At 53.0% G+C, this 12,616-nt stretch overlaps 1 protein-coding gene across 1 annotated transcript; it reads right to left on the bottom strand.

Moving 5' to 3' along the window:
• Positions 1-1,536: 1,536 nt before the first annotated feature.
• LOC101787204 (17-beta-hydroxysteroid dehydrogenase type 3-like) lies at positions 1,537-11,943 on the bottom strand. Its single transcript, XM_063254017.1, has 10 exons — positions 11,751-11,943; positions 11,141-11,187; positions 6,712-6,787; positions 6,453-6,563; positions 6,270-6,346; positions 3,117-3,257; positions 2,657-3,022; positions 2,446-2,511; positions 1,821-1,970; positions 1,537-1,735 (listed from the first exon to the last, which is right to left on the bottom strand). Exons 1-10 carry the CDS (start codon positions 11,908-11,910, stop codon positions 1,619-1,621), a joined length of 1,311 nt encoding a protein of 436 aa, XP_063110087.1. The 5' UTR covers positions 11,911-11,943; the 3' UTR covers positions 1,537-1,618.
• Positions 11,944-12,616: the final 673 nt, after the last annotated feature.

The raw sequence follows: 12,616 nt of genomic DNA, 5'->3' as shown, positions 1-12,616 counted from the left end.
CCCAGCAGTGCCCTGGAGCCTCTCCTCAGGCATGGGAGTCTCTGCGGATTCCACGGGTGAACAATGCTACCCTTAGATAGTCTTCATCCGCGTCCTCAACCCTCCCCTCCTCTTTTCCTTTCCTTCTCCTGTCCTGGGCATCAGGTCCAGGCCCTCAGCCACGTGCCCCCTACTGCAGCCTGGAGAGGTTTCCATCACAAGTGAGGCTGAGCGCTTTCCATGAAGGGAAGGGGCAGCTATCTGACTTATCTAGAACTATCTGCTCTTTTGGGCCTTGAAAACAAATTGGGACTCTGGTCTTTTTCTTTATCATTTAAAAGTTCTTTGTATATTAAGGAGACAAACATCGTGACTATGATGTAAACTTTAAACATCTTCTCTGAGATTCTCCCAACATTTATTTTGCTACAGCCTGGTGCTTTTCTATAATGGAACTAAAACCAGAGGGAGCAGTCTCAGCTGCGTTCTGAGCCCATTTGTGTATTTAATGTTACTTTTTGTCTTTGAGGTAGGGTCTCACTATGCAGATCAGAATGGCCTTGCACTCACTATGGAGCCCTGCTGGCCTCCAGCTGGAAGTGAGCCTCCCACCTCAGCCTGCTAAGTCCAGGCATTACAGTCGGGTGCCACCATGCCTGCCCACTAGCTCTTTTAAAATTTAATTTAATTTAGATTTTGCAGCAGGATCTTGCTAAGTCCCTGAAGTTCCCAGTCTTGCATAGTGCTGGAATGGTGGGTATGCACTGTCACACTGTACTGAATCATGGTTTCTTAAGAAATTTCTAAAATAGTTTCTGATTTATATGATACATTTTATCATATTATTCTTGGATTTCTCTAGCTCTTTCTTTTTTTTTTTCTTTTTTTTTTTTTTTTTTAGCTAGGGACTTGCTGTGTAATTCAGGCTGGCCTTGAACTAATAACGTATCATGTCTGGCCTCAAACTTCTGGCACTGCTCCTGCTTCAGCCTCCCCAGGGCCATGATGACACCTGTGCACCGCCAGGACCAGCTCATCCAGCATTTTATTATGAACCGTTGCAAAGCTACAGAAAAACCAAAGAAATTACACAGTGGCCACCTAAGCTCTTCTACCGACACCGCCCATCCTGCTGTCCCCATCACTCATCCATCTGCCTTTCCAGTGCCTGTCAAAGTCCCCGCAGGGAGAGTGCACTCTGCAGCTAACTCAGCCTACACTGTGGACCCTTATTAGTGGCTTTTTTGTGGTTGCTTTAAATCTTCAATATTTAGGTTATTCCCACTCCCAAGATGGAAAGCATGCAGGGCATGGTGGTGCCCACCTGTAATCCCAGCACTCAGAAGGCTCAGCAGGAGGGTCAGCGTGAGGTGGAGGCCAGCCTGGGCTCCACAGCCGGCCCTGTCTCAAAAACCAAAAATCCCAGACTGAAAGCTCAGAAGATGGAAAAGAACTGGCCCCTGAATTCCAGCCGTTCCATGTCCCTATTTTCCTGGGGAGGGCAGATTCATTTGAAGTTTATGGTGTGTACAATGGAAGGAAGGAAGGAAAACAGTGTTTACATAGATTGAGGGGCTCCATCCTACAAGTATTTTATTATGACAGCCACGTAAGAGTCAACCCTTTGGAAACATCTTCACTAAGTAGACTGAGGTTTAAGGGAAGGGAGGTTGGACTTGCTTCCTGCAGACAGAAGACTGACTCCTTGTCGACTGTGCAGAAACCACCTAAGCAGGCCAAAAGGCAGCAGGAAGCTCTGTAAAGGAGAGAGGCAGAGTCAGCTCAGCCTCCCTTGTGCCTCCCAATCAGGCCGGAGCAGGGAGTGCCCGCCCAGGAGGCACCTGCACTGCGTGCCCCAAGCAACCAGAGACGTGGGAGGAGAGGCCCAGCGTGTCCAGCGCCTCTCGGGCGAACTCGTCGGCGTCCTTCACAAGCAGCCCGGTTGGCAGGTTGTGGGTCATATTTGTGGAGACCAACATGGGGCTCACGGTCTGAAGCACAGGAGGGAGGGGATCTGAGAAACAATGCTGGCCCTCTTTCTGGAGATCCAGCCACCAGCCTAGTCTGGGTGGGTCTGCAAGACCCCTAAACCTATTTTGCTGACAGATGTGGTCCTGCCCTACACCCTGCCCCAAGAGCCAGGCCCCACGTTAAGGCCTAGATCCTGCTCCACACCTAGACCTGACCTAAAGTCTGGACTCCGCCCCATGAGGCTTAGACCACGCCCCTGAAGTTCTGACCACGCCCAAAGGAAACAAGCCCCGCCCTTGATACCTGGAAAGGGCCCTGTTCATTCCCAGCTCTCCCTGAGAGTGAGACCACAAATGTGTGACCACAACCCCACAGTTCCCACCAGCCCATGGAACCCCAGGTGACAGATCCCTCTGACCCTGCTTCCTCTGCCCTCTCCTCCACAGCTGCTACCCCAGCCCGATCCTTGGAGCCTCCTCTGCCTCCTGTCCAAACCTGGATGGTGATACCCTGAGGAAGGTACTCTTCACACACCGCCTCCGAGAAGAATCGCACAAAGGCCTGTGGGGCAAGGAGAGGAGGACCCAGGAGCACCTGCCTACGCCTGGGGGGGCACCCCACTCCATGTCCCAACCCCACCCAGATTCCACTACAATCTCCCTGCCAGGACACAGGGGGACACATTTGGGGCCTGGGCTTCTGTTACCTTAGTGGCTGAGTATAAGGCCCGAAGTGGGATGCCTCTTCTGCAGCCAGCCTGGGACGACACATTGATGATGACACCTTTGCCCCTGGAGCAGGGAATGGCATTGGAAGGGGTCACTGCCCCTGGGAAGAAGGGGCGGGGTGACTGTCCCTCCCTTAGCAGGAGCCCTACTCTCAAAGGGTTGGGAGACGGGAGACTGGCACCTGGCATGGTGCTGCATGCCCATAATCCCAGCAGCCCTGAGGCTGAGTCAGGAGGGTGAAGAGCCCCAAGTGAGCCTGGACTGAAGACTTGGAAACGGGGAGGGTCGGGAATGGGCAGCCTGGAGGCGGGGGCTGGGGAATCCAGCATGACCACAGCAAGTGGCTCTCACCTGCTGACCATCTGGGGCAGGACGATGCAAACCATCTTCGGGGCAGAGGAGGCCCCTGTGTTTCCCTAGACCTCCTCACCCAGGCGCTGTCCCAGTCCCCTCAGGGGCTGACCAGGGCACCCGCGCCCCCAGGGTGGTGGCAGCTGCACTGTCCCTGGACATGGCCCTCATGGCCCGACTGACCTGTGCCACCGACATCGCGTTGCAGTTGATGATATCTGATACGCTCTGGGGATGAACACGGAGCCCGTCACCGCCTGCTTCCCAAGCCCCCACACCTCCCACGTGTCCTGTCTTCCTAGCTTAATCTTTCTTTTTCTTTTTCTCACTTCTTTCTTTCTTTCTTTTTTTGCTTCCTTCCTTCCTTCCTTACTTCCTTCCTTCTTTTTGGCACAAGGTGTCGCTGTGTAGGCCCGATTGGCCTCAGACTGACTGTGTAGCCCAGGTTCCCTTCAACTTGTCCTGATCCTCCTGCCTCAGCCTTCCCACTACTGGCATTACAGGCCTGTGCCACCACACCCAGCTGTTTTTCTCATTTTTAAAATTTAGAACACACTTTTTGGGCTTGGTTATTAGTTTTGCTTTTTTCTGCTGTGGATTATATTTCATTTTTTCTCATCACTTGTAGTTCAAGGATAAAAAGAAAGAAAGAAGAAAAGTGCAATAAAATTTCAAAGCACGTCAATCAGGGCAGCAACGGTACATGCACTGTACGTTCACCCAGAGCACAGCACATCTGCATTCAGTGGTCCGAGCTATATCGGCACAATCTTCCTCTGCAGTGAACTCAGAGAAACCCGTCCTCTAACTGTGTCCACAGACATATGTCCACCTGCACACATGCGTGTGTTCTGTTTAAGCTTCTCACACTCTCACATGTGTGTCTCATTTCTTTCACTAACAGAACACGTTTTGTGAAAACACAGTCCCCAGTAGAATCTGAAACACTCCCGTCCTTGGACCTCTCAGCTCCTCTTGTAGAAACGCGCTGCTGTCTGAGATTCTCACACACGAGGATTCTCAAGGCTATTGGATCCCAGGCCGGCGAGGTGCTACCTCCCTATGACTCTAACAACTTGGGAGGCCGAGGCAGAAGGATCACAAGTTCAAGGCCACCCTGAGCAGCATAGTTTTCATTTTAGTGAGAACTTGTCTCAAACTAAACAGGGCTCAGGAGTAGAGCGCTCCTGGATTCAGTCTGCTGAACTAAAATAATCAATATAGTACACACACAGCAAAGTGCACACACCTTTACTATGGAAACTGAAGAGACCCCAACTGTGCTGGTGCACACCTGTAATCTCAGCTGTTGTGAGGCTGAGGCAGGAGGATCCCCCATGAATTCAAGACCAGCCTGTACTACACAGTGAGAGTCTGGTTCAAACAACCAAAAAAAAAAAAAAAAAAAAAAAAAAAAAAAAAAAAAAAAAAAAAAAAACAACGTAAGAAGAGAAACAGAGAGATTGACAAAGAGAAGGAGATGGAGAAGCAAAATCAGAACAAGGTGCGGAGAAGGAGAAGAGAGAGACAACGCTCTTTCTGGGCTCCAGTGTGTGTCATAGATAGAACTTTTCTTTTAATAAATTCTTCCTACTTTTAGGACAGAAAGAAAGACGCGCAGATGATGGGGACCCCTTGCTTCTCCACCGAACCACTTCCCCAGGTGACAGTGTCCTGACCCTGGGAGGGCTGTGATCTCACCTTTTCACCATGAGGACTTCCTGGTTTAGCATTTGTGAGGCTTGTCCCCACGTGTCTCGGTGACAGGGCCCCGGGATTCACTGCTGGGATTTTCCACCATGTGAATTCAGTGCACTTTATTACCCAGTCAGCATAGGTGGGCACTGAGCTGTTCCCATGCTGGCACGGCCAAGCATAACTTACCCGGCTCACGCTCAGGGCTGCTGGAGGACGCGAGCCCTCGTGTACAACGCAAGGGAAAGGAAGGGCCAGATGGGAGCCTGTTGCAGTGTGTGTGTGTGTGTGTGTGTGTGTGTGTGCGTGCATGTGTGGGGTGTGTGCCTGTGTCACTGGGGATTCAACTCAGGGCCTTCTCACTGACCTGCAGTACCAGCCTTTTGGATGTTGTTTTTATTTTTGATTTTGTTAGGGAAAGTGTTCTCAGTATTTTACTAAGGTCCTCTATGTCATCCCAAACTTGAAATACTCCTACTTGGGATTTCAGGGTGCTACAATTCCAGGCATGGGCCACTTTAGCCAAATAAAATTAACAACTTTGCCCAGGAATGGTGGCACACATCCATTATTTCAGCCCTCAACAGGCTGAAGCAGGAGGATTACCTTAAGTTCAAGACCAGCCTGGGCTACACAGGAAGACTCTGTCTCAAGAAAAACCACCTAGAAATCTTTATACATTAAAGGATAGTACCAACAGAGAGAAAGGTAATCCCAGTGGTAGAAAATATTTTAAATCGCGAATCTCATAAAGGAATGAAGTCCTAGATATATAAATAACTCTCCAGTAACTCCAAACCACCAGTGAGTCACACGAGAAATCACACAGAAATGAGAAGACACTTAGAGAACCACAAAAATGAAATGAAATAGAACAAAAACCACACAGCATGGCAAAACTTACTGGACTCAGCAAAACTCTGCTGAGGAGGAAATGTATGTGGGGGAGAAAGGGCTAAAACCAACAGTCTAGAACCAGGGCAGGTAGAAAGAGAAATGAAACCTGCAGCTAACACCAAGTCAGGAAAACAACCCGGAAACTGGGAAACTAACAGAGACATGCGGTGACACACAAAGAAAAGACTGAAGTTACTCAAGTCAGAAATAAAAGTGAACAGGCCAGGTGTGGGGGGTCAGGCCCCTAATCCCGGCACCTGGGAGGCTGAGGCAGGAGGATCACTGTGAGTTTGAGGCCACTCTGAGCTGTCTGTCTGTCTGCCTGTCGGTCTGTCTCACTTTTTCTCTGTCTCCTATTCCCTCCCATCTCTCCTCTCACCCCTCTAGCGAATCCACATTATCCTGTGTGGCTCCTTCTGTACAGTGGGCATCCACGAATATGAAAGGTGAGAACCAGGCTCAAGTCCTACAGTTGTGCAGGTTGAGCACTGCAAAAGGTCCCCTCATTCAAACACAGACCTTGTGTTTGCTGTAAACAATTTTCCAGCCAAAGGCAATGAGCAGCCTGGCACTGGCCCTGGGGACGCCGGTGTGCTCTGCGTCCTGTCCAGCAGAGGGCAGCAGAGGGCCGCAGCAGCCCGGACTCACCTGGCCCAGGTCCTCAAGGTCCAGCAGCTTCCTAAAGACTCCTCCACGGCCTCCATATGCCATGCCCACATTGTTCACTGCAAGAGAGTTGGCACGGTGTCCCTCACAGCCCCGGGGACACGGAGGGGGTCACAGGAGGGCGCCCGGCGTGCTTCAGGTGAGCGAAGCAGGCTGGCAACTCACCCAGGACTCCGATCTCCAGGCCCCGCAGTCCTGCCTCGATGGCACCGTAGATCTCCAAGCCCCCGGTGAAGTCGGCCTGGATGATGCGCGTGGACCTGCCATGCAGGCGCTCTGGAGGACGGGAGGGGTCAGGCCCTGCCCCTGCCCCTGCCCCTGTCCCTTATCCACCCCTGTGCACCCAGCAGCAGATTCGGGATATCAGGGGCACCCTTGACCCCAGACCAGCGAGCCCAGAGCTTCCCCGTGGCTGGGCGCTCACCAATCTCCCTGGCCTCCTGCTCCAACTTGCTGAGGCTTCTACTGATGAGGACTATGTCCAGCCCCCTCCTGGCCAGCTGGGGAAATTCAGTCACTTACTCAGGCCTGCACCCCTCCAGCCCTGCACCAGGAGCTGGGGTGAACCCAGGGCCTTCACCCTTAGTTCAACTGTCAACCCTTTTTATTTCTTCAAACACAGGCCCTTCAGTCATCGAGACTTGGTTTTAGCTTGTTATCCTCCTGCCTCGACCTCCCAGAATGCAGGGACACCAGGTATGCCCAGTGACTCTGGCCTGCGATTCACATTTATTCATTCACTCAACCAATAACGATTACCTTTGTCCTGGCCTTGATACTCAGTGTTAGAGCCCTGAGGTCGCAGAGCTGGACAGAGGACAAGAGCAGTGGGGAGGGGGAGAAAGATCCAGGGAGGGCAGCTCTGTGCACAGTGATCAGAATGAGATGATGTCTCTATAGGAGGCCGAGGGCCCCAGGGTCCCAGGCAGGCTCTGCCTCTCACCACTTGGCTGCCTGACCATGTCTTTATTCTCCCTCACTCCTGTGTGCCTAGCGAGCACCTGCTCCCTGCTGCGGGACTGGGGACTCATGGTGCTTGGGGTACCCCGGGCACAGCCCCTGCCACACTCTTCACTGCAAGGTTTCTCTGCAATGCACAAACCCAACCCTGCCCCTCTGCAGCTCAGAACCTGCCCTGGCTCCCCAGAGACCCTGCCACAAACCCACAAACCTCTTTTTCATGGCTGGACCTCCTGCCATGTCCTTCTGTGAGAGGCCAGGCACAGCCCTGAGTCCTGGGGTCCCAGCCAGCAGCCCCTGCCTTTTCTGCTCCTGGGCCTTTGCACCTTCTGTTCCTTCTGCCCGAATCCCCATCCCCTACATGCTGAGCTAGAAAACACACGTGATTGGGAGGGGGTGTGCAGCAGCATCTCAGGGCCTGACTGTCTTTCTCAGCCTGGACGTTAAGGGTGACAAGTGATGGGACTGACTGTCCCTCAGCTGTGAATGAGACTCTGCTCAGGGGTCTCAAGAGCTCCATGGATCTGAGAGGCTGATGCTGCTTGTCCTCCCTGGACACCACGTCCCTCTGTCCAGGTTGTTCCCTTCAGCTCAGGAACCTAAACTTGTCTTCTTGTCACTCAAAACCCCAAGAAGAGGGCCTTTGTGCTGACTCTTATCTAATAGGTCCCTACCACTCAGACTAGTCGGCACATAGTCAGCAGTTTCCACATTCAGAGACTGCTACAGCCATGGTCCAGGGGAGCCCGGCCACTGCTCACAGCAGACTGTGGCATCGTCCATGTTGTGCTCATTTTAGGTGCGTGCAGAAGGAGTTGTGAGGTCAGGCACACTCTCACTGAGATTTCAGAGGAAAGCCTGGGAGGCCGGGCTGCGAGCCCTACACGCACAGTGCATGAAGCTATAAGGATGAAGCCCGGATCCAGGGAGTGGGGCACCGCCTATGAATGTGGCACAGGAATGCAGGACATGTTCCAAGGACAGATGTAGACCCTGAGCAGGATCCAGCCTGAGAGAGACGCTGTGTGGGTGGCAGCACACTAAGCCCTAGGCTGGGGCTGCCCTCAGCCCTCAAACTCACATCTCAGAACCAGGAACCCAGACATCGTCTATAGAGCTGCAGGACTTAAGCGTTGCCTTTGGGGACTTGGTCTCTTTTTGTTCTGATTTTTTTTTTTCAGAAGCCTCTTCTGCTGCCAAGCGGGAATGGGAAGCTTTACCTTGAGACTCTGCACTGGGAGATTACGTAACCTACTGCTGACTTTTACCTTCACTCACTGCTTGAGGCTCAGTTTTGGTGCTGTCCTTGCTGGAGATGAGACCTGGCTAGCAGTTCAGCCTGGACCTCAAGTCAGGACATAGCTCAGGCTGGTCTGGAATTCCCAGTGGTACTCTAGACTCAGCTTCCCAGTGCTGGGGTCCTAGGCACGGGCTAGGCTGTCCAGTTTTCAGCAGGCACCTTCGACTGGCACTTCTAGGAAACACGGGGACTGCTGAGACTGTGGGGAAGGGACCACTGTGCTCTGGCTGCACACGGCATAGTCTCCTGTGTTAGGTGAAATTACTAATTTAGGGCTGGGTTACTTGCAGACAAGTATGCTTTAAGGAGATGAATTTGGGTGTCAAGCTGACAAGAGGTAAAGTGTGGGTTGTGAAGGTTAATGAAGTCACCTTGACTGTCCTGGGAGCCATGTGAGGCACCTGTGTGGCACACTCCTGGGTGTGTCTGCACGGCCACCCAGATGTGACTCCGCCCCATATCCGTCCCTGGCCCCTTGCTCTCTGGTGGGTGCTGTCCCCATGCTCCGCTTCCCAACCTATGTGAACTAAGCAGCTCTGCTCTCCCAGGCCCTCCCACCACGCTGTCCCTGCTTTGGGGCCAGGCAGCCATGCACTGATTCACAGGACACCAGGAGCCAGCTGGGTACAGTGGTGCCCTCCTGTCATCTCAGCACTCAGGAGGCTGAAGCAGGAGGCTCACCACGAGGCCACGTGGGTTACCCTGTACATTCAAGGCCAACATGGCATGCATAAAGAAGCCCCGTCTCAAAATAGAAATGAGCAAGAAACTACAAAACTGAAATCATAAGTCAAAAAAATCTCTCCTCCTCTCAGCTCTGGGTGTCAGGATTGTTGTCCATCAGTCACAGCGCTGACTAATACCGTCATGGGAGAGGAGCCATTAAGATCATTTTGTTAGGTGAGGTCAGCCAGGCACAGAAAATCTAACACTGCAGGATCTCAGTTCAGTGCGGAGCTGAGCTTCTGGCCGTGGGGAGAGGAGAGTGGTTAATCGGGGCTGAGGCTGAGGAGAGAAGGGGACGTACTGGGCAGCAGACATAAAGCTTCCATGAGGAGGAATAAATTCTCCAGTTTATTTTAGTAACAGTGTGCTGCATTCTTGAGAGGAAGGGAGGTTAACTCTGGTAATCACACAGAGACAGAGACAGACAGGAATCCATCAATGTCATTTACTAAGGAAAACTATCCCAATCACCTCATGAGATGCAGAAAGTTGAGTTCACAAAAATCTACCTGCATCCCTAAAGATAACCCTCAGGAAGCCAGTACAGAGGACCCTCCCTAAGGAAAAGCCCCTACCAAACGAACCAGTCACAGAAGAAACTAATCTCCTGCTGACTTTTTAAAGCCATGCAACATAGCCATTCTTACAGCCTCTCCAGTAGCATATTGGGTTCCCTGTCAGTTCAAGAAGGCAAGAAAAAGAAAGAGAGAGATCAGACATAGAAGAGAGGGTGGGCATAGGGATCCATGCTTGGAATCCAAGGACTAGGAGGCTGACACAGGAGGATCGCTGTGCATTGGAGCATCCTGGGCCAAACAGTGAGCTCAAGGCCCACTTGAAATACATAGCAAGACCCTGTGTCAAAAACAGACAACACATCAAAACAAAACAAAATAGAACGAACAACAAAAGATAAGAGCTAACCCTGCTCAAGGTGCTGGTGCTTTTCTGTAACACCAGCAATCAGGGTACTGAGGAAGGAGGATCTCTGAGAGTTCCAGGCCATCTTGGGGTACACAGTGAGTTTAAGGTTGGCCTGAGTTACACAGTGACTCAAAAAAAAAAAAGAAAAGAAAAGAAGGTAAAAAAAAACTGAATGAAAATAAACAAACACTGTTAAAAGACGAGAAGGAAGGCTTACAGATAAATATGAACAAATTATAGAGAAATGATTCCATTTGTAAAAATGCCTTCCCCAGAGTGCCCCCCTGGCTGCCAGTACACTCACCCCAGCCTTCCCACTGCTCTCTGAAGAGCCCTGGAGGTCCTCTCTCATGGCTCTCAGGGTGTGACGAGGAATACAGTGACTGCCCCTCTGGGTGCCATCCAGGGGAAAGGCAGACTCGGGGAGCCCTTGCCCTGCTGCCTCACCCACCCCATTCACTGGATCTGCCACCGTGGAACTCCTGGCTTCCCCCCAGTCACCATCACCAAATGCTCACCCTTCTGAGCTGCTTCAGCACACGGAGGCAGCCAGGACAGCACAGCTAACGCCACTCACAAAAGAGGACTCAGGCCTGCTTCACAAGCCTGAGAATGATGGGATCCGTCCTCTTTCCTGAGTGTCTCCTTCACCCTGACCACCACCTCTCACTCCATGTGCCGGACCTTGCTTATGTCCCTCTGCCCTGGCTGGAGGATAAGCTCCACGAGGGCAGGACTTTCACTCTTGCAAAAACTCTCTTGTGCTCACTGCTGCATCCCCAGGCCCAGGAAGATGCCTGGCACAGAGTAGGTGGTCAATAAACAGGATTTGAAGGAATGAATCGGGGCAATAATGAGAGGGATGAGAGGGTGAGGGGGCACTTAGCTCTCCCCAGGGGGCTGGTGACAGGGAAATCAGCACGGAAGCCACCACCCGACTCACCTCGTGTGCGTAGGCCTTGCCAATGCCGCTGGTGGCTCCTGTCACCACTAGGAGAGAGAAGAGGGGGCAGGGGGTGGGAAGCTTCCCCGCTGTGGGTCCTGTCGGGGTCCCCTGAGCCATCCGCAGTCCCCTGAGGTTCATCCTGGAGTGGGTGCCTCTGCTCCACCCAGAGCCCCCTCTGCTCGTGCTCATCACCCTTGCTGATCCCTGCGGTCTGCACATGGCCCCAGCCACTGCTGTTGTTTTCCAGACAGGGCCTCCCTATGCAGCCTGGCTGGCCTCAGTCTGTCCTTGAGCTCCTGCCTCAGCCTCCCCTGGCTGGACACCCGGCTTGGCGCATGTAGCTGTGCTGCACACGGGTGACCAGAGGCGTCCTCCCATGTCCTGTCCATCACCTGGCTCCTCTCTGCCACCTGCTCCTCTCACCTGGACCGCGCTGGAGACTTTGTGCCTTCCTTGCCCTGCTAGCACCAGCCTCTTGCTCTCTTGCTTCCATGAGTCCCTTGGCCGCTGTGTGCATTGGGACGAGGGGTTCCCAAGGGTCACCTGCCACCTGTCCTCTACCTTGCAGTCCCCGCCCGCACCTTCTTGGGCGACCCTGGTCCCTTACCTGCCCAGGCTCCCTGTGCCCGGAGCCAAGCATTGCCCCTCCGGACCTGGGGCAGCAGGTACACGTACACAGCGCGGGCCACTCCCCAGGTCCCCGTCAGCAGCAGCCAGGCGGCCGTGATGGCCCCCAGTGCACTCAGTGCGTCCCACTTGGACTCCATTGCAGCTCCTGCTCTGCAGTCTGGGACCTGCAGCGTAGGGTTGCTGGTCAGCTATTGAGGATCTACTGGGCCTATGAGCTGGCAGTACAGGACACCCCTCCTTCTGCCCCCAGAGCTACCAAAAGTTATCAAAGTCCACCAGCCTTGGCTCCACCAACTGAGGTTGTGGCTGGGGACAGGAGCTGCATCTGGAGGCTTCTCTGACTTTCTGAAGCTGTCTCCTCAATCCCCTACCAGCCTGCCTGCTCTGAGCCCCTGACCTGGTATTATTTTTTGTTTGGGTTTTGTGCTGCCTTCACACTGGGTCTCCCGGCACAGTTCAAGCTGGCAGTCTCAGTTACTTCTCTTATTGCTGAGACAAAGTACCCAGCACCCAAATGGAAGCAGGAAAGCTTTATTGGCTGACACTTGGGGGCTGTTTCACCCCATGACCTGACGGCCCAAAGGCAGGTGGCACAGAGGGGGGCACCGCAGAGAAGAGATGGTGCAAGGGAAGAAAAGGACAGCAAAATGCAAGGGACAGTGGCGGTCAGTCATCACACACAGGCGCCCTCTTTCTGCCTGGCATATTGTGTCCAGGCTGCCAAGGCCAGCAGCGCTCACATCTAAGGAGGGGCAAGCTCACTCCTACCCAGAACCATGCCGAGCCCCTCAGTGGACTGGTTTGTATTCACAGACACTTGATCCCAGCATCACAAAATCAAGA

Source organism: Cavia porcellus, unplaced genomic scaffold, assembly GCF_034190915.1.
Source record: "Cavia porcellus strain 051 isolate PalLab524CR breed Dunkin Hartley unplaced genomic scaffold, mCavPor4.1 scaffold_7, whole genome shotgun sequence".
In the NCBI taxonomy this organism is placed as follows: domain Eukaryota; kingdom Metazoa; phylum Chordata; class Mammalia; order Rodentia; family Caviidae; genus Cavia; species Cavia porcellus.
This window is presented reverse-complemented; position numbering and strand designations above follow the sequence as displayed.